At 29.5% G+C, this 25004-nt stretch overlaps 2 protein-coding genes across 2 annotated transcripts in view; one reads left to right on the forward strand and one right to left on the reverse strand.

The window, feature by feature from the left end:
- Positions 1-3172: 3172 nt before the first annotated feature.
- LOC129966770 (CST complex subunit STN1-like) lies at positions 3173-10333 on the reverse strand. The gene is made up of 5 exons (XM_056081330.1): positions 10120-10333; positions 8379-8480; positions 5783-5878; positions 4866-5036; positions 3173-3412 (listed from the first exon to the last, which is right to left on the reverse strand). Exons 1-5 carry the CDS (start codon positions 10181-10183, stop codon positions 3339-3341), a joined length of 507 nt encoding a protein of 168 aa, XP_055937305.1. The 5' UTR covers positions 10184-10333; the 3' UTR covers positions 3173-3338.
- A 12778-nt stretch (positions 10334-23111) lies between these two features.
- LOC129966202 (serine/threonine-protein kinase haspin-like) overlaps positions 23112-25004 on the forward strand; it is a 43897-nt gene continuing 42004 nt past the window's right edge. Inside the window, exons 1-2 of the mRNA XM_056080614.1 lie at positions 23112-23202; positions 24050-24246. Of these exons, the coding sequence (XP_055936589.1) occupies positions 23112-23202; positions 24050-24246 (288 nt within the window). The remainder of the gene's footprint in view (positions 23203-24049; positions 24247-25004) is intronic.

Genomic DNA, 25004 nt, shown 5'->3' on the forward strand with positions numbered 1-25004 from the left:
AGCTCAATACGCATCAGGATTCTCCAATGTCAGTGATTACAGATAGAAGGCACTTTCATAAACAGAACATTTATGGCAGAGCATCGATTCCTAAGCCACTTGTCACAGATGTTAATGGTAAGCGTCGTCTACAGTGGTGTTACATTCACAAAACCTGGTAGATTGATAAAGGAAGAAAGTAAAATGGTCTGACGAATCGTGTTTCACACGTTTATCTACAACAGAATGGGTGCACGTTTGGAGGACACCTGTACAAACGTACGATCGTGATTGTCTTAACTTCCAACTGTTAAGCATAGAGGTGGATCTGTCATGATATGGGCACCAATGTCGTGGTTTTCTGCTGGACCAATCGTAACCCTGAAAGGAAGGATCACTGGGGAGAAGTATAGAGAAATTTTAGCTGACCAGGTCCATCCTATAACACAAACTTTGTTTCCTGCAAGTGATAGAATTTTCCAGGATGATAATGCATTTATCCATGCAGCGAGACTTGTCCAATCATGGTTTCATGAACACGAGGATGAAGTTAAACATCTGCCTTGATCCGCACAGTTACCCTACTTCAATATAATTGAACCGCTATGGTCTATTTTAGAGCGTTCAATACGGAATCGATATCCTCCACTGGCATTTCTTCTAGAACTTTCACAATATCTCTAGGAAGAATGGTACAGTGTTCTTCTAAATACTGTTCAACACTTGTATGAATCGATTCCTAGACGATTCCAAGCTGTATTACATGCCAAAGGCGGTCCTACACCATACTAATAAAGGATTCTTTATAAATCTATGGTGTTTCCGTCATTTTTATAACTACCTGTAGAATTTATAAACATAAGCTAAATAAAAATGTGCAACTTTTTACTCTTTATTTTATTACTTAAAAACTGCTTTGAATGTAATTTGATTTCAAACCCTTGTCTATTAAGATAATATTTGCTTCAGATTCATACTCCTTTAAATTCTAAATTAACTCCTCTATTTTTATTCAAATTTTGTTTGGAGCCACCTTTTAAATAACATCTTATTGACAATTTTTAAAACTATTATAAAAGAAATTCAATGATAATTAAAATTAAATTAATATCAGTTGATCAGTTAAAAAAAATAATCTATCCTCTTTAAAATCAAATGTTTTGAGATTTAAAACTTCAAAATAATATCAGAAAAGAGAATCATTTTTCAGTTACACAAGTACTGAAGTTTAATTATCTAGTACCCTAGAAGATAATTATTATATATTAGAACAATAAAACTTTTTTCAGATATATTTATATTCCAACAAATACATGTGGTTTGAGTGTGAATCTCAGTGTGAACTGGCACAACATTTAGAACGAACACAACACTTAAAATAATGAAAGGAGAAAGGAAGGCTGGCTGCCTTTTACACAAATTAAAAAAATCAGCATCACAACATCGCTTTCTTCGTACAGCATGAAGTACTTCCAAATCTCTCCCTCTAGTGGAGAAAAGCGAGCGTCATCACGTCACTCCCATGCATGTACATTATTTCTTGTTATAGAATTTTATAACCACAAAACAGTTATGTCAGTCTTGGATTGCAATTTAAAGCTTTATTAGTTAGGTTAAATTATCAAATAGACAAAGAAATGTAATAAAATGTTGTGATACTTCCTGAGTATACTAATCTTATATTTTCATTTACTTTACAAGGCCATGCACACACATTAAAATCATTGTTTATTGCATCATTCATTTACAGATATTGATTAAATGAAAAAATAATTTAAGTAAAATATCAAAATATTAATAAGGCCAAACAAATTAATCAGTGGAATCTGTTAGGTTTAAGAAATTTGATTAAAAAATAATTAAAATTCAGCAAACAGTATCCAATTCCTAATATGAAGTAAAGTTATTATTAAGCTTTATATTGGAGGGTTTAAAAAAATTAATATATATGAAACAATTTTTAAATTTTATGAGAAAAATACATAAAAATGTAGCATATTGAAATTTTATTATCAAAACTAATAAACTTTGTACAGCTCTAATCAATTTTTACAATTACAGAAAATATATGATGACATAACTGCTAATTCAACAGTGTGAGTATGACTTATCTTTACAAAAACAATTAGCGAGTATCAGTATTTTTATAAAATGCAATTCTAGCAATGTCATGTCATCTTATAATAAACAGTTACTTTTCAAAAGGACTTAAGATTAAAAATCCAATTATCAATTATTGAAATAGTATCAAGGATCATACTAAAAAAAAAAAACCTCTAACATTTAAGCTTTGTTTACATTGAGACAATATGGCAATCATTTGATATTGTTAAATTTATGTGATCAGTTGATATTTTAACATCCTACATGTACAAAAGACTTTTTTAAAAAATTATTTATCATAATAGAGAGTATAAGGCTAGCAATTTATAATTGAGCACTAATCAAAAAATGCCATTATTTCAGCTAAAAGGAAGAGAAATAAGTATTAAAGTGACATTAACTGTAACTGACTGCTTCAGAAGCTGAGGCAGTGCCTTCTACAACTGAAAAGCTTTAATAAAGGCCAAGTGAACAATTAAATATGCTGTTGCTAAGCATCTATCCCTTTTATGTTTTGTATATATTTAAAATAAATGTTTTATGGTAACATAATTCTAATAAATGTTGTACTAATTGGACTAATTAATGAATTTAAAATGATCCTACCTACAAGTGAACAATGTGAAAAATTAAAAACAGTTTGTGGTAGCAAATTTATAAGGGCAAAACAATAACACAGAATGTTCAAAGTTTTTGCATTTTCCACAGATGATATTATTACAATAGTTATTTTTATCATGAATGTCCTCGGCTAAATGACATTTGAAGTTAAATATGAAACATTTCATGCATAAATTTTACTTCAAGCAGATATTCATTATTTGCACAATATCATTATATTTTAAATATTTTCCTTTCAAAGCTTTCCTCAACTTTTTTATGATTCTTATTTTCATCTAATACAATTCAAATTTTTTTTTTCCCCAAGGTATCTTTTTATGCAAACAAAACTCATAAAAATGATGTACAAATTATTTATTTTCATTATTTTTTAAATAAATTATTTCTGTATAAGAAATTCAGTAAAAAAATATTGAAGAGTTGAATAATACTCTTAAGTTGAAATTAAGCTTTATTAACCGTTATATAATACATATGAAAATAAAAATGCAACAATGATTTATAGATTGAAAATTTATAAAAAGATCACAGTTTATGGAATGAGTTTCAAAACAAAGAAAGCTGCAAATTTTAAAATAAATAAGAATATATGTATGATCTACCCATTTTATTTTGATTATGAATATATTTACATTTCAAGTGTTATTTTGTTTTGTCATAAGGACATCCAGTATCCATAAAGTCTCAGCATTCACATCTGATTCTTTATCTATAGAATGTTAAAGATAATTGATAAAAATGTTTTTAAATAAATAATTATTAACACATGCATAAAGTAAGAAAAAGGAAATTGCACATTAGATCTCATCGGAAATCTTTTATATAACTATTATATATACATCTTACCATCCCTTCTCCCAATCTTTATAAATCATCTCTTCTATAATTCCTCATCTTCATTGTCTTTTAACTATACCATATTTTTATGCTTATCTTTCTACTATGATAAGAGCTTATAACAATTCTAATTGTACTAGTTTCTAAACTGTTATGGACAGACATATATTTTTAATTATATATATTAAAGTAAATAAAAAAAATATTTTTTTTGTTCTTTTGATTTATAAGTGTATTATTTAAAAAATTACAAAATTTAAATGTGCATGCAGTCCTTCAGTCATTTCATGTAAGATTTTTTGGCACACTAACATTTTAAGTAAAACTGATTCTATTCTTCTAGGTTCAAACTAGTAAAATCATCTAAAATAATAGTATACAAAGGTATATCATTCAGTCAGTTTTGATCACAGAAGAGTGGTACAGTTTTTGCTTAAAATGTAAGTGTACTAATAATATATTCTTAAATCAGACCAGGAAACTGAATAACAATTTAGAATTTATGCATTTTTTACTATGCATTAATTGACTGAAATAGTTATGAAATATATTTTTTTATGTCATTTAAAACATTTCTCTAAACTATATGTCTGTCTTTAATGGCATAGTTTAAAGATGATAAGAACAGTATATACACAACAAAATAAAATGATGACATAAAAATATGATTTCAATTAACAATCATTAGAAGGAATCATCAATCAAAAATGCAATTTAAAATTTTGAAAAAAAATTCAAAGCATAGATAGTAATCACTAAATATAATGAAAGATTTAAAAAAAGAAATTTAAAAGTTCATAAAAAAAAGAAGGAAATAAATGTTTTTCGTAAAAAGTTTGATTTTTTTTTTTTTCAATTTTAAATAAAACTATGAACAACATAAAATGATCAGATTATTGAATATAATTTTATGTTGTTGTTGCTTCTAATGGCACTTGTCATAGACAAGCCCGCTGACTAAGTCAGCGAATTTAAGCTGAAATTTTTACACCTCCTGTTTTTTAGGAGCGTCATCTAGGGCCAAGAGTATGATTTACGTCACAACCCTTTTTATGGGGTGGACTTCATTCATGCAGTTCTTTCATTCAACCACAGATTGAAATTTAGACTTGAACCAGAGAACGATCACCTCTGATCCAGTACCCCCAGTGGTATTACTCTCGACATGGAGACTCTGTGACCACGACAGATTTATATGTGCGCCAGCCACCACCACACACTGAGAGTCTTCGGCTGGCGAGTTTCGAACCCAAGGGATGCGAATCCAACACCCTACCAATCAGGCTAGCTCAGCCTAATATAATTTTATGATCTACAAAGGATACAGTGGTGATGTATATCAAGTTTGGGATTTCCTCTAAATATCTTTACATTTCCAAAACAGTGCATCACATCTCCATGAGTATAAAGTTCCTCATTGATAATAGTGGGTGCTTCAGCCTTTTTCAACAAAGATTGGGCACAAACTTTAAAATCTACAGATAATTCAGAACAACCTATATAGGAAAAAAAAATCTTTTACTAGCCAAAACCTTTATTATGAAGAAACGAAGCAACAGCTCTGGATACTTAATAGTATCAGTTAATAAAAGTTAGCAATGTGCAATAATATATATAAATGAAAAAATTAATATGCTATTGATTATGAAATCTAGAAAGATTTGTCCATTCTACAATAATTTGCTATAGATAACAAAAAGACATAAATGTGTATAAAATGAAAATATATGAATTATACATTCTTATAAACAATATTCTAGAATATATTTGAAATATATTTGATATTTATAATATATTTGATATTTATAATATATTTGATATATATAATATTAAAATATATTTGATATTTATATACAACTCATTATTTACAATAATTGGAATCATTGTTATATTGCATTCTAACAATGATATAATATTCTCATATATACTACCAAAGTAATTTTTGAATAATAACAAACAAAGCATTTTTGCGACAAACCATAACTACAATAATAATCAGAGTTTTTAGTTTCACAAATTCAATATAAACCTTTTTGGATAGCTACAACTAAATTAAATCAGGACTTTTTTCCCCTATCAATTCATTACAAATTTAAGCTTTCATATAGAAAATTTGTTCATTATTTAGCCATTGCTTAATCATTAGAACTAGTTATATCATGACATTTAACATTTTCTAAATAGACATTGCATTTTGCATTACTTTTAGAAAAAGAAAAAAGAAAGAAAAAAAAGCACATACCTGAAGTAAGGTCTTTTTTTAATGCCATGATTTTATCTTGTACAGCAGGTTCATTTTGCCATAAAATGCAATCCAGTACTCCAGTTCCATCATCCACTAATTATAAAAAATAATTACTAAATTTATATTTAATTATTATTATAATTTTGATTAGAAAACATAGCATAATATTTAATTATACTGATACTCAAAACAAATTCGATGAATTGAACTAATGAACATTTTTTATGAAATTGTACTGATGCAGAGTTATGTAAGACAATAATAGTATGCACTCATTATTGATGGTTAAATTCATCATACTGAGATCAGTATCATTAGAAAAATACAAAATTGCAAGATCAAGCACAAAATGGTAAAAATTTAGTAAATTCCAATCTTACATAATACCATACTGAAAACAAAATAAATGATAATTCCCAATAATAATTGCTCTCGTACATGTAGGTGCAGTTTCCATGATTGCAGGCTCTAAAAAGCTGCTGCTCTAATATATGCAAGAACAATGTGCATTTGCCTTTACCAGGGTGTTCCTGAATTATTAATTAGGTAATAGATTTGATGAAATTGCCAAACAATCCATGCAATTAATATCTACAATTTAAAGCTAATTATCAATCATATGAACTCTATTTGGGTAAGCACAGCTATCTACAAAAATTAAATAACAGTCATCTGAGCAACAAAATAATTGAACATAAAACTGCAAGATAACTTTCTGTTATTTTGACAGAAACTCTGTAAATACATGAAAATGTGTGGAACTATTTAGCATAATTGCTGATATTTTCAAATTCAGAGGTCAAAGCAATATTTTGATCATTTGTTGGAAAAAAAGATTTTAGATTTCTTCAGATGAAAGAATGCAGAAAATCAATGTCCAGACTAAATCATGCATTTAAATAAAACATTATCCCATGAAATCTAGTAAAAAGTTGATATTGTTTACTATACTATACTCTCTTGCATATTACAGTAGGGAACAATAAGGATTAGGTTATCAAATAGGCAATTAATTTCCAATGGGCCCTATAAAGAGGACCCAAACTTTCAAGATATTTTTTGCATTATTTCAGAAGCAATTTAAATTTTTGCCTTTATTTATTTATAAAGATCGTCCATTCAAACTTATTCGGAATAAAATCAAATATTGTTAATATTAATTTTAGTAACTTTCTTAATTGCTATTAGAAAATTTTATGTTATTTATTTTATAGTTTTAAAACAACGTGGTGCATTATAGTTGGAAAAGTTTAGTTTATCTGATTGAGTTTATTTGATCTCATTATTAAATATGATTTAGATTGAATTAAGATTTTTTTTTACAATTATGTTAAAAACTATTTTTAAATTTAAATTTTTTTTATATACAATAAAATGAAACCAAGTTTTTACAAAGTGATTTGAAATTAAATATTTTATCATTTCAACTTGCTAAAAATTACTACTATATCAGCTTTCATACATTACAGAAAAAATAAAAGTAGTTTCTGCTATCAAATTAAGATTAATAAAATTAATAATAAAAAGTTCTTTAAAAAAATAAGTATAGCAGAAATTAGGGATGTGTGACAAATGCATAGAAGAATGCTCTCACTGTACATGAAATAAAAGATACTCTTTCAAGATATTAAAATGTAACTTAAAAAAAAAAAAAAACAAGACAGAAAATATCTTATATCTCATTATACTGAATATTCTAAGAAACAATTGATCATTTAAGCTGAAATTGAGGCACTTTTCTTATAATAAGTCTTTTTCATGATGGAGTTCAACTAACATTATGAATTCCAAAAGATCATGGGATTTAAAAGACATATTTGATTATGCACTAGTTTCTTTCACAATAAACAAATATATACCACATAAATTTCTTTCATGTTAATATAAAATCAAAATAATTTCAAACAAAATTAAAAAATAAAAATAAGTTTGGATTTGGGGAAAAAAGAAAAATTGTCAGATAAAGGACTAAAATAATTTGCTTACTTTGCAACACTTCCAAGTCAAAAATCTCATTTTTATGATTAGTACTTATTATCTTACAAATTCTTTAAGTAGTTTTAAACATAAATTTGAATAGTAGCCTGCAGCATTACATATATTTTTCATTCTTTCTAATTTCAAGCTGCGTCATGGTTTCAAAAAAAGATCACTGAATTTTATATTTAACAGTTAGCTATACGATGTGTTCAATACACTTTCAGTACAAAAATGTTATAAAAAAGAAAAGGACATTTTAAAGAAATTAGCAGAAGTTGTATGTCTGCAATTCTATTAGACAAGTTATTATTATTTATAATTCATAAAAAAATAATGACATTTGATAAAGTCTAAATATAAATAAAAAGAAATATAAAAATTAAATTATATAATATTAAATTATTATTTATTTAATTAATATTATATAATATAAGATTATATAATATTAGACATCAATGGAAACAATGTATTTTAAAATCAGCTTCAGTTATAAAATTGGAAATGTAGATTTATTACTTCTTTTATTTTTGGAGTATAAAAAAAAAAAAAAATGCTAATTTAATTAGATTGAACTAAAGAATAATTCAGAGTTTTATCAAAATATAAAACTAACCTGTATATGATGTTCTTTGGTGAAAGCGCTGTATGCCTGTGATAATACCCATAATTTGAGCTTTCAATATAGTTCTAGATACTTCAGAAGAAACAACTTCCTCTGAAATAATTATGTAAAAATTTGAAAGAATCATGTATCAATTTAAAACTTTTTAAATATCAATCGGACAAAAAATTCTACATATCTTAAGAAAATTACAAAGCATTTCATTATAAAACTACTTTTTTGAATATATTTTTTAAAAATTTATATTACAAAAACATATAATGAAAATTAAATTTTTACAAAGTAACAAAATATATGAATTGCATATGATAATTTCTAAGTGTTAAAAAAAGTGAAAAAGTAAAGTTCTAAGTGTTTAAAAAAGTCTAACTTTAGAATACAGTAATATATCAATGAAAAGTAATAGTCAGGATCATTCAAAATTTCTAATTAGCAATTAAACCAGAGAGACTATATATTCTTTTAAAAAGATAATCATAATGTCATTTTTTAAAAACCTAGCCTTTCATTATTGTAAATGAATTCTTTAAAAAACAAATCCATAAATCAATTCAAAGCTCCATATCAGATTCAAGTGAAATTTCATATAAGAGGGCCTGTAGATGGTTCTAAAAAAGAAACTTCAAAGCCTAAAGATTAAAAAACGAGTTCTTCCTCTTATAACATAAATGTTATTTCACCATGTTATAAGTGGAAGAGGTCCAATAAAGCTGAAGTTATATTTAATCCTAAATGGCAAATGACCACTTCACCATTGCATTAAATTATTAGAAGATGTACAAAGAACATGAGGCAAAAAATTTATAAATACTGTTTGAGATGGATATATAAGATACAGGTTTTATTGCACTTTCATATGAATAATGTGAGAATTAAAAACTACTTCATTAGTAATTAAACAAAGAAGTCCAACTGTTATGCATTTTCCATTATAAGACAAGAATAAAGGATGTATATAGATTATGTTCATGGTAGGGTAGCCATATGGGTAGCCTAACCAGAGAAATTGCACTTATTTAAGCTTGTGATACAGATTAGCATTCCTTATTGAAAAAAAATATTCATGTGAACCCTTTGAAAAATGTGGGAGACAGTATTAAGCATTGATACCAGATTTATTAATTTAGAAATAATTTAACTGTTTCCTATTTTTTGTATCAAATACTTTTTGGAAATGCACTCTGTCTTAGTTCACATTATAAAATAGTGACCCATACTCTCATTTGTGTGTATTAAATCGATACCATAGAAAAGCTTTAAAATTTCTACAATTTTGTTTGGTATTTTCCAACTAGTTTAAATATTATTCAACACATGCATAACACATGTTGGAAAGAAACATCAATTTTCTTGTTCGGCCAGCTGCTGCCATAGTGTGGAAATTTGTCAATTACAATAACTAGTGCCATAAAATAATTTTTTTATATACTTCGTTATATATGATTCCGTACTAGAGGCATTTTAAGTACTGTAAGGATGAGTGTGAGGTTTCAATTGTTGTATAAAGAAACTCATACGTAAGGTTGCTCATTTAATAATCTTTTAAAAAGCGGAAACTATTCAAAATCAACAAATGACGTTATGATTGTACTTAACATTTAAGTATTTCGACTGTACTCAGAAATTTGAATTTAAAATATTTCAAAAAATTATAATTTTGCTGCATGGTGTTCTATTCTTTTCCCCTTTAAAAATTAATTCGATGTTAAATAAATAAAATCAGCTTGCTTACTATTAACTTCTTTGAGCACATCACAAATAAAAAACTTCTTATAAGATGACGAAACTAGCGCCATTTATATAGTATATATATATTATATTATTACAGATAATGTAACATAAACTAAATAATTAATAATATTATACAACAGTATTATTAAAAAAACACTGTTGTATGTTTCCTAGTTTAATGTCATATCTCATCACACCGGAATTCGCATTTTGCGGTAACAGATGTAACAAGCTGGTTTTACTTCTAATGATACTTTAATCCTGGATATCTCAAGTGATGCCCTGTAACCGCATGGTGGTGATTTAATTATCGATACAAACATTATTTTTCGGATAACAACTACAGAATTATTTGAGTTCAATTAGTCAAAAGGTATGATTTAATTCTTCCAATTTGATTCAATCAAGTAGAAACAATTCCTCAACACAGAGCCTTTGCTGTTTCACATAGCTATCCCATTATCTAATAATTATCTAAACCTAAAACATAAACTCTCTCCTAAAAAATGCTGTTCCGAACATGAACAGAAAGACAAAGTTATTCCTACTTCAAGACAATAAATCTTTGAAAGAAAATATGCTCAACACTCAGACCAAGAGATACACTTTTTTTTATTTTTTTAAAGGAAAATGAATGAGTTGAAAAATGAAAGGAATGGTTATTGTTTTTCCTCTTCGAATATTAGAAGTACTGTTTCAAATCGAAACAGTATATTGCAGTAATTATTCATAGGAATCACTTCGAATCTGAGAAAGATACAACTAGAGATTAGGGCTGATAACTGGCTCTCTATTTTTAAGCTGCTCTTGCTGGAGCATCTGTTGCGACATAAATCGCAAATATTTTATTTAAAAGTAGCTAACGATTATTTTAATAATTATAAATTTTATTTTGTAAATAGTTGTAAAATTCAGTTTGGCAACATTGATACTTTGGAACTTGTTGTTGAAAAACGATGCTAGAATGTTGAATGAAAATAAGTTGATGTAAATTTGATAATATTATCTATAATGTAATAAGATTTAGTTTTATAGTAAGTTTGTCTGCATTTTATTTTTGTTGACGCACGAACGCAACACATCCGAAAGCAGATTTAACGGTAAACTCTATTTATTAACAGTATATAGAACTAAAAACATAAACGTTGGAGAAAATAGCTAGAAAGAAATTACAGTTATTTAAAATACTTTACACACTTTTAATTATTTTTTTAATTAAAAGTGATCAAAATATTAGTTATATGAAGCTAATATTTAAAAATATCAACAGTAAAAATATTTATTATTAAAAAAATTGCGGATTATGCATGCATTCATAGAATAATATAAAGGAGTGTTTACATTTAGCCAGTAAAATAATACATGTTCAAATTAGTTTGGTTTAGTTATATTAACGTCCCGTTTGAAGCAACACTTGGGCTATTTTGGGACGGACCTCGTCATTTTGAACCGCGGTCAGATAACGAGGACGACACCTGGGCTGGCACTCCCCTCTCCACACCACACCACACCAGCGGGAGGACGTTTGGTCAGGACGGATTTAACGTGCAACAGACCCCCTTACACGATGGTTCTTTGGTGGAATCGGGTCTCGAACCTGAAACCCTCCAGTTCCGAATACATGTGCAAAATGAGAAAGAAACTAGGGATGACGAATATTTTCAGAGCGGTTATTACGTAACCAATATCAAAAAGTCACAAATACAAGTGATCAATACTTTTCAAAGAGGGGTGTGATTCAAATCCTTGATACGATCTTACTGATGATATTTCGATTACAGGTTTTGGATCACGATAGAAAGTAACAATCGATACGATATCACTGGAATATGCCGGAGCGGTGACTTTACTGCAAAGTAACAATCGATACGATCTGTCCAATGGAAGCTCTCGAAAGAAATCTGTGATTGGATTGAAAAGTGAACGGACCGGTTATTGGAATTATCGTATCGTATCATTGAATTGCATATCACTGAAATTTATCGGAGCGGTGATTTCACCGGAAAATGCGAGGCTTCACTGGAAAGTGCAAAGTCACCGCTCTACTTTACGGGAGTGGCCGATATTCGTATTTGATGATGCACTATTCCATACAGATCATTTTTAATTGCTCGTGACATGATTGACTTTGATTACATGTACTCTGTTTACTGCTGGCGTTATCTATTGGCAGAATATAGGACTAAAGTAAACATTTTAAAGAAATGACATATATTTTTAACTCATCTTTTCCAGAAAAGGGTTCACTCTAATAAATAAATTAAATAAATAGTTTTGAGAAAAAAATAAAATTTAAGAAGTAAGTTGAAACAGATAAATTAATTCAATCACACGTTACTTAAAGTAAGTATTAATTACAATTAATAAATTTTATATTTAATATTAAGTAATAATTTTTAATAAATAATATGATTGAAATAACAGATATTTGGAACGAATATTTAAAAATAACAATAGCAATATTATTTGTTATTCAAAAAAATCGTGGATTATGCATCTCTAAAAGAAACAGGGCAGTGACAAGTATTTTTCCAGTTCAGGCAATAAGTACTTCGTTGGCTCTTTCTACGCATACGTGCGACTTTACAGCATGTGTTGCCATATGAGTGTGATGTCCTAAACAATTTATTATATTTTTTATTGGTTTTAATTTTTTATCCTGGAAAAGACTGAATTTTTGACAGAAAAGAGGCTGAAGTGAAAGAAGAATGGTAAAGCTTTAACATATAAATTTATCTCTTTTCAAAAAAAAAAAATCTCTAAAATTAAACAAATTTTGATTAATTTTTAATTTAAACACTTTTAACATTTTTTACCCACTTTCGGTTTCTTTTGATACAAAACAAAGAAAACCGTACTTATACTTTAGCTCACTAATGCTTAATTACGATTTCAAATTTGAAATTAAATAACAAGTTTTAAATTGTGTTGTACTTTTAGAAAAAGGTTTCTAAAATTTTATTTAATTTAAAAAGCATATATTCAAGAACATTGTCATAATATTATATAACAATATTTGTATAGACAAAACACAGTCTGCCACATTCCTTAATTGAAATAAAGATTAAGGGAAATAAAGTGATTGCTTCAGAGGTAAAGGAAAGCTCGATTTTCTAAACCATAGGATAATAGAATTATTGGTGGGGGGGATACTACCTTTGATTCAAGCCTCATAGATGCATTTAACATCAAACAAATTCATGATTCTGAAGATAACACTATGCTCTCTAACCAGCAGTATATCCTATTTATCAATAAACTGCTAATTTACCGGGGAAATATAAAGCAAATAATTTCTTATGATTCGCCGACTTAGGAAGCTGTTGCTAAAATCTATTATAAATCTGAACCATTCCAAAAAATTACGCTTTACAATAATTTCGTTCAGACTGACGACAAATCGAAAATTGAATTTATGTATTCAATGGCATTTTCTTTCAAATGTATTATAAAAATTGTATTTAAAGCACATGTATTCAGTATATTTATGTATAAATATGATATATTTATGTTTCATATAGAAATTTGTTTCCTACGACTGTAAAAGTGGGTTGTCGTTGTAAATTTAAAAAAAAAAAAAGGTATGTTTACATTTGAACAATATTATGGAATGCAAAGAATGAAAACAAGAGAGACTGAAAATATCAAAACTTCAATATTTTGTTGCATCAGAAGGTAAATTAAATCCATCTTTAATAAACTGCAAACGATATAAATAATATTGCGATTCATAATTCAGATCACAAAATAAGCAAAAGAAGCTTTCAGGCTTTCTTTATTTCAGTCATAAAGCCTCGAAATAGAAAATAAAAATTAAAAAAAAAAAAAAAAAACTGAGAATGTAGGGGAAAAGTAAGCGTTGAATCAATCAATAAGTCAACATAATGGCACAGGAGAAAAGGGAAGAGAGAGAGAGGGGGGGGGGGGAACTCACCAGCAAAAATGATCGCATAAATGCTTTTTTACCTTTAAAATCTATAATCATATTTTTAAAAAAATTTAATCAATTTTTTTTACCAGCATTATAAATTTAATGAGAGGAAATGGAGTTTTTGTGCCTCTTCGACTTTTAAAAAGCAGTTTGCCTGAATTCCGTGAAGCGTTTATGGAAAATGCTCACACATTCTCCTTGAGCAATGCGCAAATAATAAATGAGAAAACCAACACATAATGTGGTAGAGCATTCCGCTTTATTAGTTACGCTTGCTAAGAGGTCGAATCGTTTTACTAAGAAAATTAGCGATATCAACCCTGCTGTTGAATCTGTTTGTTTTGTCATTTATTTTGCTGTATCTCTGGTTGAGGAAGAAAAATGGATTTGGACGGGACAGAATACGTTTGTTGATATATTTAGAAGTCATGAGCTTTCATATGAAACTAAAAATGGCAAAATCTTTACAATGGCTATTTTATTTTGTGATTGTGATTGCCAAGCTTGGTAAAAGATTTTTCAGAGAGAGAATGAGCAATGAAATAATACTTTTCAAATTTTTCTTAGAAATGGATGATGGTTGAAAGAAGGGCCTCATTGATTTGATATGAAATTTCTGTGACCATTGGTAGAATTAATTTAATATGAAATAAAAAGTGGCAAATTTCGAACAGTATATAGGCTAAGAAATGGTTCTGAGACTGTAGAATAGAAAAAGAGCCATTACGAACATCACTTCTAACATATAAATTTGCTTCCAGATAAATTCCGCCTGTTTGCTTTAAATGAAGTATGGATGCTTTCTTAATCCATTTACATGTCCAAGCATCCCTTACCAATAAAAAATTGGCTAAAAGCGCAGAATCGCCAATTATTTGGCACGTTTCCCCCCCCCCCCCTTTCTTTGGCACGTTTTTCGACTGCCAATTCGACACAAAGGTTGCAATTTCAGAAGGCAAGTCGCAAGAGTGCGTCATGTTAGCAATTTTGAAAATCATATCAAGCAGTGGATAATTTCACATTTTCACCGAAAAATTATTCAAATGAAAGGCTTTACAGTCTCGCACATGTAGATTCTGCAGAGAAATTGAAATCGCAAAATATATATTATCTATTATTCAAAATATGAAACAATGTGGGATAAATTTTGAGTAAAATTGGAAATTATTCTGTTTAATATTTCTCAATGAATCTTTGATTTATCCAAATTGTCAAGAAAATTAACTGCATTCTTTAGTTATTAAAAATATCTTTAAATATGGTGATTCGAAGTGAGCAGTGGACTGTACTTTTGCTTAAACTTCTTTATTTACACTATATACACTCCTTTTGCGGTGAGTAGATCATATAATACATGGCTGATTGCGGTATTGCATTGCGGTTGGCTTTGTTAAGCCTTACAAACTGAAGTTGTTTACAGCTTCTGCGGGGGCTGGGGAGCCGATGCGGGTCAACGTTCTAATGAACCCTTGAAAGACTCGACCGGAAGGGCGGGTAAAGGGGTTGCCGTAATTTTAACATTGCCAAGTTTGGCGTTAAGCGACATTCGCGTGAACAATTAGCGTGCCGAATAAAGTATTCTACTATCTTCTTAAAACTTTCAAATTTTGTTTCCTTTTCCTTCAATTAGATACAAAGCTGATGAAAGCAAGCATAAACTATCAATCATCATATTACAGATCGTGACATGTGATTTGTTGTCAAGATTTTCACTATAAAATTAAAACAGTAACCAATATATATCTCCACAATAGCATCAATTAAGCGCAATATCTCACAATTTATTCTACTATAAAAGGAAAATTACAAAAAGGTAAATGTGAGGTAATATACTATTTATAATTTAAAAAAATTTTGTGATATATTTTTTATATAAATAAGCATTTATAACATTTGAAAAAAAATCAAATAGAATTCAGCTCTAGAAAAATCATTTTCGGATATTACAGTTATATTTCTGAATAAATAAATAAATTAGAAAACAAATACATGCAAAGTCAAGTTTTATTTTATAGAAATTAAGAAATAGTAAATGTATTTTTATTTCCAAGTAGTTTGAATGCAGTCCTACTGATACATGGAGTATGTGATGGCAACTTTATATTGCTAATATTGTTAGAAAATATTGTTATTTTTTAAAGTATATATATTATAAAAATTACAATTTTTGGTGAAATTTTGGTTGAGTTATACTTTGCATACCCTTTTATATTCTTAAAGATGTAAAGCTGCTAATGCAAAAAATGCAACCCAATTTCTAAAGCAACCAAATGAGATGAAGTAGTCACCAAAGAGTTTCTAGTGGAACTACTTGGCTTTATAGTTTGGGTTACCATACAAGTAATCCAAGTAATATAAGAGGTGCCTTAAAACAGATTTTAACCGTAATTTTAAATGGGCTGACCTAAGAATATTGTACAGTCACCAAAATTTAATTTTTTTTCCCTTTTTGATGATTTCTCGCCAACTGCGCTAATTCTGTTATTGCTGTGTTAGTCCAAGTTGGCGGATATTCGGCATGTTTTTCGTGACAGGTATTTAGTGGGCTTTCGAAACGTAGAATCGGACACTATTATTACCTTTAAATAATTTTGATTGCTGAAATAAACACAAATGTTGTACCATGACTCTAAATACGAAAGCACGTAAATAAATAATTTCATTAGTGAGAAGTCAATGTCTTGCTATTTTTCATAGCACTGAAAACTATTATGGCATTAATGTGTATTAATTTTAGTTACCATTGCATTGCATCAACTATTGCATTGTTTTTTTTAGCAGCTACCTTGCTTAATGACCATTGCGATTCCACATTGGGTATATGAAAGGTACAGACAAATAAACTTTAATCAAAGGGGATTTTCTATATATAACCTTTTGCCTTTTGTGTGACAGTGCAAAAATATTTAAACATATCGATAATGTATACTAGAAAAAAAATGAATGGCTCGATTTAAAAACAAATCACCGTCGCCAAAGTTGATTTTCTTTTTACCCTGTACGTAACCACCTTGGATATATATCAATAGAAAAAAAATATTCAGATATTGTTATTTGAAGATATACATGAGAGATTGAAATGATTTAAGACAATAGAATTCTCACGATTAAGGTTATATTGAAAATATTATGAAATTTTCTTATGGCAACACTCACTTTTTTCCTATATAAATTTATCAGCACATTAAAAAAACCATAAGTGGCGTTGCAACAATACATATATGTCAAAATTTGGCAATGTAAAACATTTGCAAAGAAGATTATTGTAAAGGACCAATAACAACACAAAGAGGAGTTGCATTGACACATTTTGTGTAATTCACAGGGGTCAACTGCTTCTTCAATCAGGTGTACGAACTTGCCAATAAGATGGCACTTACAGAGAAACAATGAGGTGAATTGATAAGTCTGTTTCATCTGAAAGGAGAAAATTCTGCTGAAGTGATACTAGTTTGTCAGCGAAATTATAAGTTAAGACCAGCCCATATTCCATAAAACTGTAGTTGATTTGTTAAAAAAATTAGAAGAGATTTGAGGCATTTGTAATAGATAGCCGTCCATACAATCACCTGTTCGTGTTGAAGCTGTTCCAGAAGTGAATAGTACAATTTCTGCCGAATGTTTCTACAAACTGCAAGAAGTGCGCCAGTGATTTGGATATATATCAAAAACCACAGACCTCAAGATTCTGCATTCTATTTTATGGATGTTGTCTTATCGATTCCAGCGTTTCATGATGTTGTAACCAAGAAACGAGTAACAGCATATCGACTTAGCAAAATTTTTTCTTCATCAGATGTGATGATGATAGCAGGTGGTCACTGCGGATATTATGGTTGAATGAGGTACATAACTGGGAACGTATACTTTAAGAACTGCTTTCATTAGGTCTCATGATGTGGGATTATCGTCTTTACATGCAGCTAAAGTAATTTTGTTGTGCGGTAACGCAATTTTTTTCGTTTTCAATCCGTACTTTTTCGAAAATATAACTTCTATACATACGAAAACGTGCTCCATCATAAACGCTTAATATGCAACAATGTTGCAGCGAAATGTCATTAATAGTATTGTATGGATACAAGATAATGTTGCTCCACATGTTGCCATATGTGTACGACAAATGAATGAATTTGGCAATAGTGTCATCTTGCGAAACTTACCAATTTCATGGCCACTGCGATCCTCCGACCTGACTCTGATGGATTTCTGGTTCTATTGTTATTTGAAATCTGAGGAATACACAAACAATCTTAGAGATTTGCCAGAATTGAAATGTATCGTAAAACGTGTTGTCATAAAGATTTCTCCACCAATGTTACGTTCGTCATTGTTATCAACAATTTACCGCATGCAGTACGTTAAAGTCCATGAAGAACGGTAATTTAAAACTTGTAATTCCAATAATTTTTTTTCCTTCTCCTTTCTTGTGTTGCTAGTGGTTCTTTGTCGTTGCAAATATTTAATGGAACCAATTTTCATCATTCGTGCATTGCTTTAACGTCATTTAAGGGTTTTCAGTGCGCTGATCAATTTTCTCAGAAAAATGGTGGGAGTTGCCGTCCGAAAATTTGGAAATCTTTTCAACGTAACATAACAGTGAGATCCCTATTGTTTTAAATTGACAATCTCGAATGTATAGTTTCAAATAACAATATCTAAAATTGCTTTTCGATTGGTTAAATAGAGTGACTGGAGGTTAATATATCAAGGAAGTTTTCTTTATGGCCACCTTGTATTTAAAAGAATATGGAAAATAAATGTACCAATCGTCCACATCCATTCACAAGTACGATTTTGCCAATTTTTATTTCATACAAACGCTTTTGAGCTCAGATATGTCATCAAATGTCGCTTACCATCTTCTGTATTCCAGTCGTGAGAGAAATAGAGAAAACATGGCTTCAGAAACATTATATATGGGAAAACCTGTGACAGAATCCGTGAATCACAATAAATGAGTCGATTTCGAATTTTTTGCACGACATTTGAATCTGCTTTTCTTTTTCAGATTAACATCTGATGTTCTCTAATGAAGCAAAAGATGTCATTAAATCGAAGTGATTTCTCAATCATTCTATTACATTGACATTTTTTGATATTTCATACTTCTTTTTCAGTCACAAAATCTTTTTTTTTTTTTTAATTTTTTTTTATTATTCGAAGTATATAGAAAGTATTGTAATCGTCAAAAATTTCGAACACGAATTTTGACGAGATTTTCCACTTTTTAGACATCCCTGACTTCGAAAAACACATTTTTAGAAAATGACCGCCCGTCTGTGACAAAGATAACTCAAAAACACTTTGAAATAGACGGTTGAAACTAGCACAATCTTACAATATATTTTTTAGTAAAGTCTGATCAGATAAAGTGCGTCTGTCTGTCTATTAGAATATAAGTTAACACGATAATTACAAAATGAAGAGATCTAGATAGGTAAAATACGATGCCATCAAAAACATAACTTGTAAAAAAAAACCAAGTCTCGCAACTCAGTTCTTCTATCGTAAAAAGTTGTGAGATCCATGTAATACCAAGTCGGTCAATTTATTCAGTCCCTACTTAAGGGTCCTTCTGTCTTAAGTTATTACGTAATTAGCTAACCTAACAACATCTTATGGTGATCATATCAATATTAAAAATCTTTTATGGTTTAAATCAATAGATTGACTTGACCATCGCATGAAAACACAATGCTTTAAAAGCCAGATAACATCTACAAGACATGGGAAATTTCTTTTGTCTTGTGGTTATGTTACTCGGCTACGAACCCAAAGATTGCGAGTTCGATCCTCGCCTACCGTCAATAGCAACATATCTTTACATTAAATTAGATTACATTAACATATTATATTAAATTAGATTGTTTAGTGCGATTGCCAAGTCAATCTATTGATTTAAACCATAAAAGATTTTTAATATGGATATGGTCACTATAAGATGTTGTTAGGTTAGCTAATTACGTAATAACTTAAGACAGAAGGACACTTAAGTAGGGACTGAATAAATTGACCGACTTGGTATTACATGGATCTCACAACTTTTTACGATAGAAGAACTGAGTTGCGAGACTTGGTTTTTTTTACAAGTTATGTTTTTGATTTCATCTCATTTCTTTTTGTAGATAGTCCTTTTCTTATTTTTGTATGTAGTCTTCCTCTTTTTCTTTTCCGGTACTACTTCTTGAGATTCAGCTACAGTTTTTCTCAAAGCCCAGCCCCTGTCTCTATGGGTTTTTCTTGTAAGCTTTGATGTTACAATTTTTGACAAGTCTGGACGGTAAATGCTTCTTAGTCTGTTGTATTCACAAATTGAGGATTCCTGTGCTTTAATACTTCCAAAGTCGACATTTATTAGATGTAAGCCGTCCAGACTTGTAACTCTCGGAAGTGCCACGTAAGCTTGACCGGATTTGAATGCTGCATAACCGATATCCATCAGTGCATTATTTAGACTTAGGCCCTAACTTTTGTGTATAGTTATAGCATAGGCTATACATATGAGAAACTGTTCGCAATGAACATAAGCTCTATTAATAATTTCAAATTTAGTTTTGACCGGACTAAGCTCGTAAACATGTTCTTTATTAAATGTAATATATATTTTCTTAATTATTTTTTGTATTTTCCGGATCAACCTTTACTGTTTGCACTATACCGATAGAACCATTAACTAAACCAAGACTCGCGTCAATATTTCGCCTTAACATGACTTTTGCCCCTATTTTTATAATTATGTTCTCTTCCAGGCCTGCAGTCATAGAAGCATCGTCTTCATATTTTTTTATGCATTCACGAGCTCTTTTTGTTAGGTATCTGGGGAAATTTATGCTATCTACAGCTGTAAGTTTTATTTTGGGATGTAGAAGAGATTTAAGCATTGCAGTATTTAATTGTTGACACATGTTTTTTGTAGATAATAAGCAAACGGTATCATCAGGAAGTTTCGCGAGGTGTTCAATTATTTCAATTAATCTGTTTTCATTTGAATTGGATTTGAGAGTTATTAATCTAGTCGAGAGTAAGTCGCGGTCTTTTTGTGTAGTCACACCTAATCTTATTCTATTTAGCATTTCAACAAAGTCAGAATCATTGAGCTGTCGCATGTTAATTGTAAGTTCATCGTATATGAACAGTTCAGTCCACAGATTCGGTACACTGAGGGAACCTAACAACTTGTTAGTTTCAGCAGTTGATAGTTTTTCAAAAGGTGACTTTTCTCTTACCGGCGGACGCTGTAAGAGATCTCCGAAAACTACAAGATGTTTTTTTCCAAACCACCCATTCTGATCGTCTCTTGTGACGAATATTTCAGATAAGCGTAAATGAATATATGATATATGTTAAAGTAACATTGGATATCATCGACACTTCGTCTATGATAAACAACACTACTTCTTTCAAATCTGATCTCAGAACTTGGAGCACTTCATCAGAAAGTGGTTTGTACTTCGGTGTTGCTTGTGTTCTACAGGCAGCTGCAATAGTCTATGTATAGTCAGCTATTCCTGTTGGAGCACTAACTGCCACTTTTTTTTGTTTAAATACGTCTTAACCCAAATTTTCAGAGTTTTTATTAAAAAGCTCTTTCCAGTGTCACCAGTTCCACTCACAAAACAGCGTAAAACGTTAGCGTTATTATCGGTTGTGTCCATTTTATTTGTGATCATATCGAAGACCCTTTTTTGATCGACATTAAGTTTTGCGATCATACTTTGAAAATCAGTTTGCTCTTCTTCTACCAGATTGATTCTCTGAAAGTCATCCATTGCATTTGCAGCTTCCACAGCTTCAAATTGACTTATTTCAAATTAGATATTGTTACAAACCTGTAATTTTGAGATTTCATTAATTTTTCCCAGCGAGAATAGTGTCATCATACTAAAGACCGTTTTATAGTAATCTGTATTGGATGCTGCCGGATGCCGAGCCAGTGATACCAGAGCTTGGTGACAAACTTGGCGACCATTTGGCAACTTGGCGACGAATTTGCCGACAAAATGGATAATGCTCGAAACTTCGAGAAATTTATCGATCCGTCCATTATTACACGCATATTTTAGTTTTTCCTTGATTTATACACTAAACTCTAATTGTATTCTAAATTTGAAGTTTCTATGTCTGCTAAAAGTGCCTTAGAGTTTTGATGATCGGTCAGTCAGTCAGTCAGTGACAAAATTCACAAACTTTGACTATTTATAATTCTTAAACTACTGGTTCAAATTTAATGAAATTTGAAATATACCGTTTTTATATAATGCCTGCTTGGTTACTGAAAATTCAGGCTTCTAGTTTTATCCACAACAAAGTTATAAAGGTTCGAAAATGGCCTGAACTGCTTCGAGAAAAGGATAGTACGGCCGTGCCGCTTGTTTTTGCTCGACTTGGCGGGGGTACTGCCGTTCCCCCAGATATACAGAATTAGCATAGACACCTATCAAATTTTGTGTCAAATCTAACAAGAAATTGAATGTATATCGGTCTGTACTTTCAGAAATTCGTTAACGCGATAACTGAAAAACACAAAGACTTAAATATATCAAATTTGGTACGGGATTTTGTGACTACAAGTAGAGTTTTGCGTCCAATTTAGGTTTGAATTGGTTGGAGAAAAATGTGCTTAAAAACACAGATTCATTTTTAAATACTAGTAACCACATGCAGGGATTAACCAAGGATGACACAATAAATTCAAACAAAATGCTGAATACCCGCCAAAAGTTAATATTTAGTAACTACTGTATGCCAATGCCACGTAAGGCGTTCTCAGTGACACCTTTATGAGAAAATATGCTAGAAAGTTTCGGGGAGACCATTCCTCCAATAAGAAATAACTATAAGAAATATGATAACAAATGATTTATCGGTAATATTTGGTGGAATATTAACTAGTATTTTAATATTACTATTAGTTAATATATATCAATATGCAAACAAATTATTTTTCGTACATTTGAATATAAATAACAATTGATTTGTTTTATTTAAAAAGGATCGATAACATTGAAATAGTTTTTCTTTTTTTTAGTTAAAATACAAATCTAAAAACGAAAAATATTATGATTGTTCCTGCGCCAATATTGAATATTCCTCTTCCCGTCATTGCTGGGGTATTGGCTGGGTCAGTCAGACATCTTGAAATTCCTCGTAGTAAGTATTGTTTCGAACAGTAACATGGTTGACGAAGAATTAGATATTAAGAATTTTCTTATGTTATGATCAAAATAAAAATTTATTAGCTTTATTAATTATTTAAATAGTTTAAAATGCAGCAAGAAATGTCATCCTACTATGCCACCAAACAATCAAGAAATCTATTAATTAAGAAAAAGAGATTAGGTAGAAGTTATATTCGAATCTTTCAAAGGAAGGAACAATTTGCTACTACTCTATTTTCGAAAAACATGTAAAGTTTTTTCAACTGTTTCTTAGTGGAAATTTTAGATATTTTGCGGGCCTAGGCATTATAATACACCTTGAACAATAAGAATGTACATTTTTCAAAAATTTTCAAATCCCGAATAACTTTTTTAAAATTTTAAGTAATTAAAAATGAAACTGAATTTCTTGTGATAATTTTCGACAATTATATTTACACAATAATAAAAATAGCACCACTTAAAATTTTTTAAAAATCGTCTTTCCAATGATTCTAGTTTTACAATCGTGTAAATTTTTCCTGAGTTTTGGAAATATTAAAAAAAATTTTTTGTCTAATTTCTAATAATAGGTTACATTGTTGCTCTGAAATTCAAACTATTTTTATTGTTTCAATAAGTATTTGATTGCGCGATTTTCTATCATTTCTGAAAATCAAAAGAAAGAAGTATTCTGTTTAATATCTGTGTAGCTTAAAAGTTAAACAAAAAAGGGGTTACAATATGGCAAAATTTAGAAAATAGAAGAGCCAACATAGCGCTATGACGTAATTCTAATAGCGCTGTGATGTAATGGGATTGGTATCCATTAGAAAGAATTCAATCTTTTTTTTTTCCAGACATTCGTAGACTCATTAGAAAATGGAACACAATCAAGAGACAAAAAGTGGAGACAGGAATCCGAAGCAAATTGAAGAAAAGGAGTATTTTTGCCTTTGTCAAAGCTTTCCGAAATACTTTCATCGCCAAGAAAAGTTCCACACCAGCAAGTCACAATCAACATATCAGCGTGCCTCAGAGACCTTTCACTTCAAAAGTAAGATGACCCTTTCTCTTAATTAATAGGATGAATTTTTTAAACCATGAATATTTTGAAAAACGATATAAGTATCCATATAAGATATAAACGATATAAGATGCACATTCCAAAAATTGTAAAAACAAATTTGAGTATTATGATCCAATATCTGTAAAACCATGTTCGAAAGAATGTTTAATGCTGGAAAAAAGTTGTTATTTTATATAAAATATTTTTTTTGAGAAAATATTAAGATACGAATCTCATACAGATTACGTATGAATATTTTTCATTTTAACCTACATATGAACTTGTTCATTTAAAAAAAAAAAAAAAAAAACCTGAATGCACTTAGTTTAACATGTTATTCGAAACAATCTGCTACAATCTGTACAGTATTCCTTTTACAGTTTATCTATCACTACTTAATATTTTGAACATACGTTTAGTCTTACCATGGTGAAATCGGGTCCGAGATGGCGCTGTATGACATTGTCAGCATGAGAACAGATAAAAAAAAAGGCTCTAATAGTTATTTATAAAAAAAATGTCTTTTTTTTTTTTTTATAAAATCACGTTTTTTCAGGAAAAACACCTATATAGATAAACTTAAAAAGCTAAATATAAATTTTATAAATAATATATAAAATATAAATTTTGATCCAAATTGTTAGAGTCGTTTCCGAGATACACGAAACAAATAAATTTATATACATACTAGCCGCCTTTGGCGACCAGCCGGTTCGCCAATCTTAATGTTCGTTAAAATTTTAATA

Source organism: Argiope bruennichi, chromosome 4 (assembly GCF_947563725.1).
Source record: "Argiope bruennichi chromosome 4, qqArgBrue1.1, whole genome shotgun sequence".
Taxonomy (NCBI): Eukaryota; Metazoa; Arthropoda; class Arachnida; order Araneae; family Araneidae; genus Argiope; species Argiope bruennichi.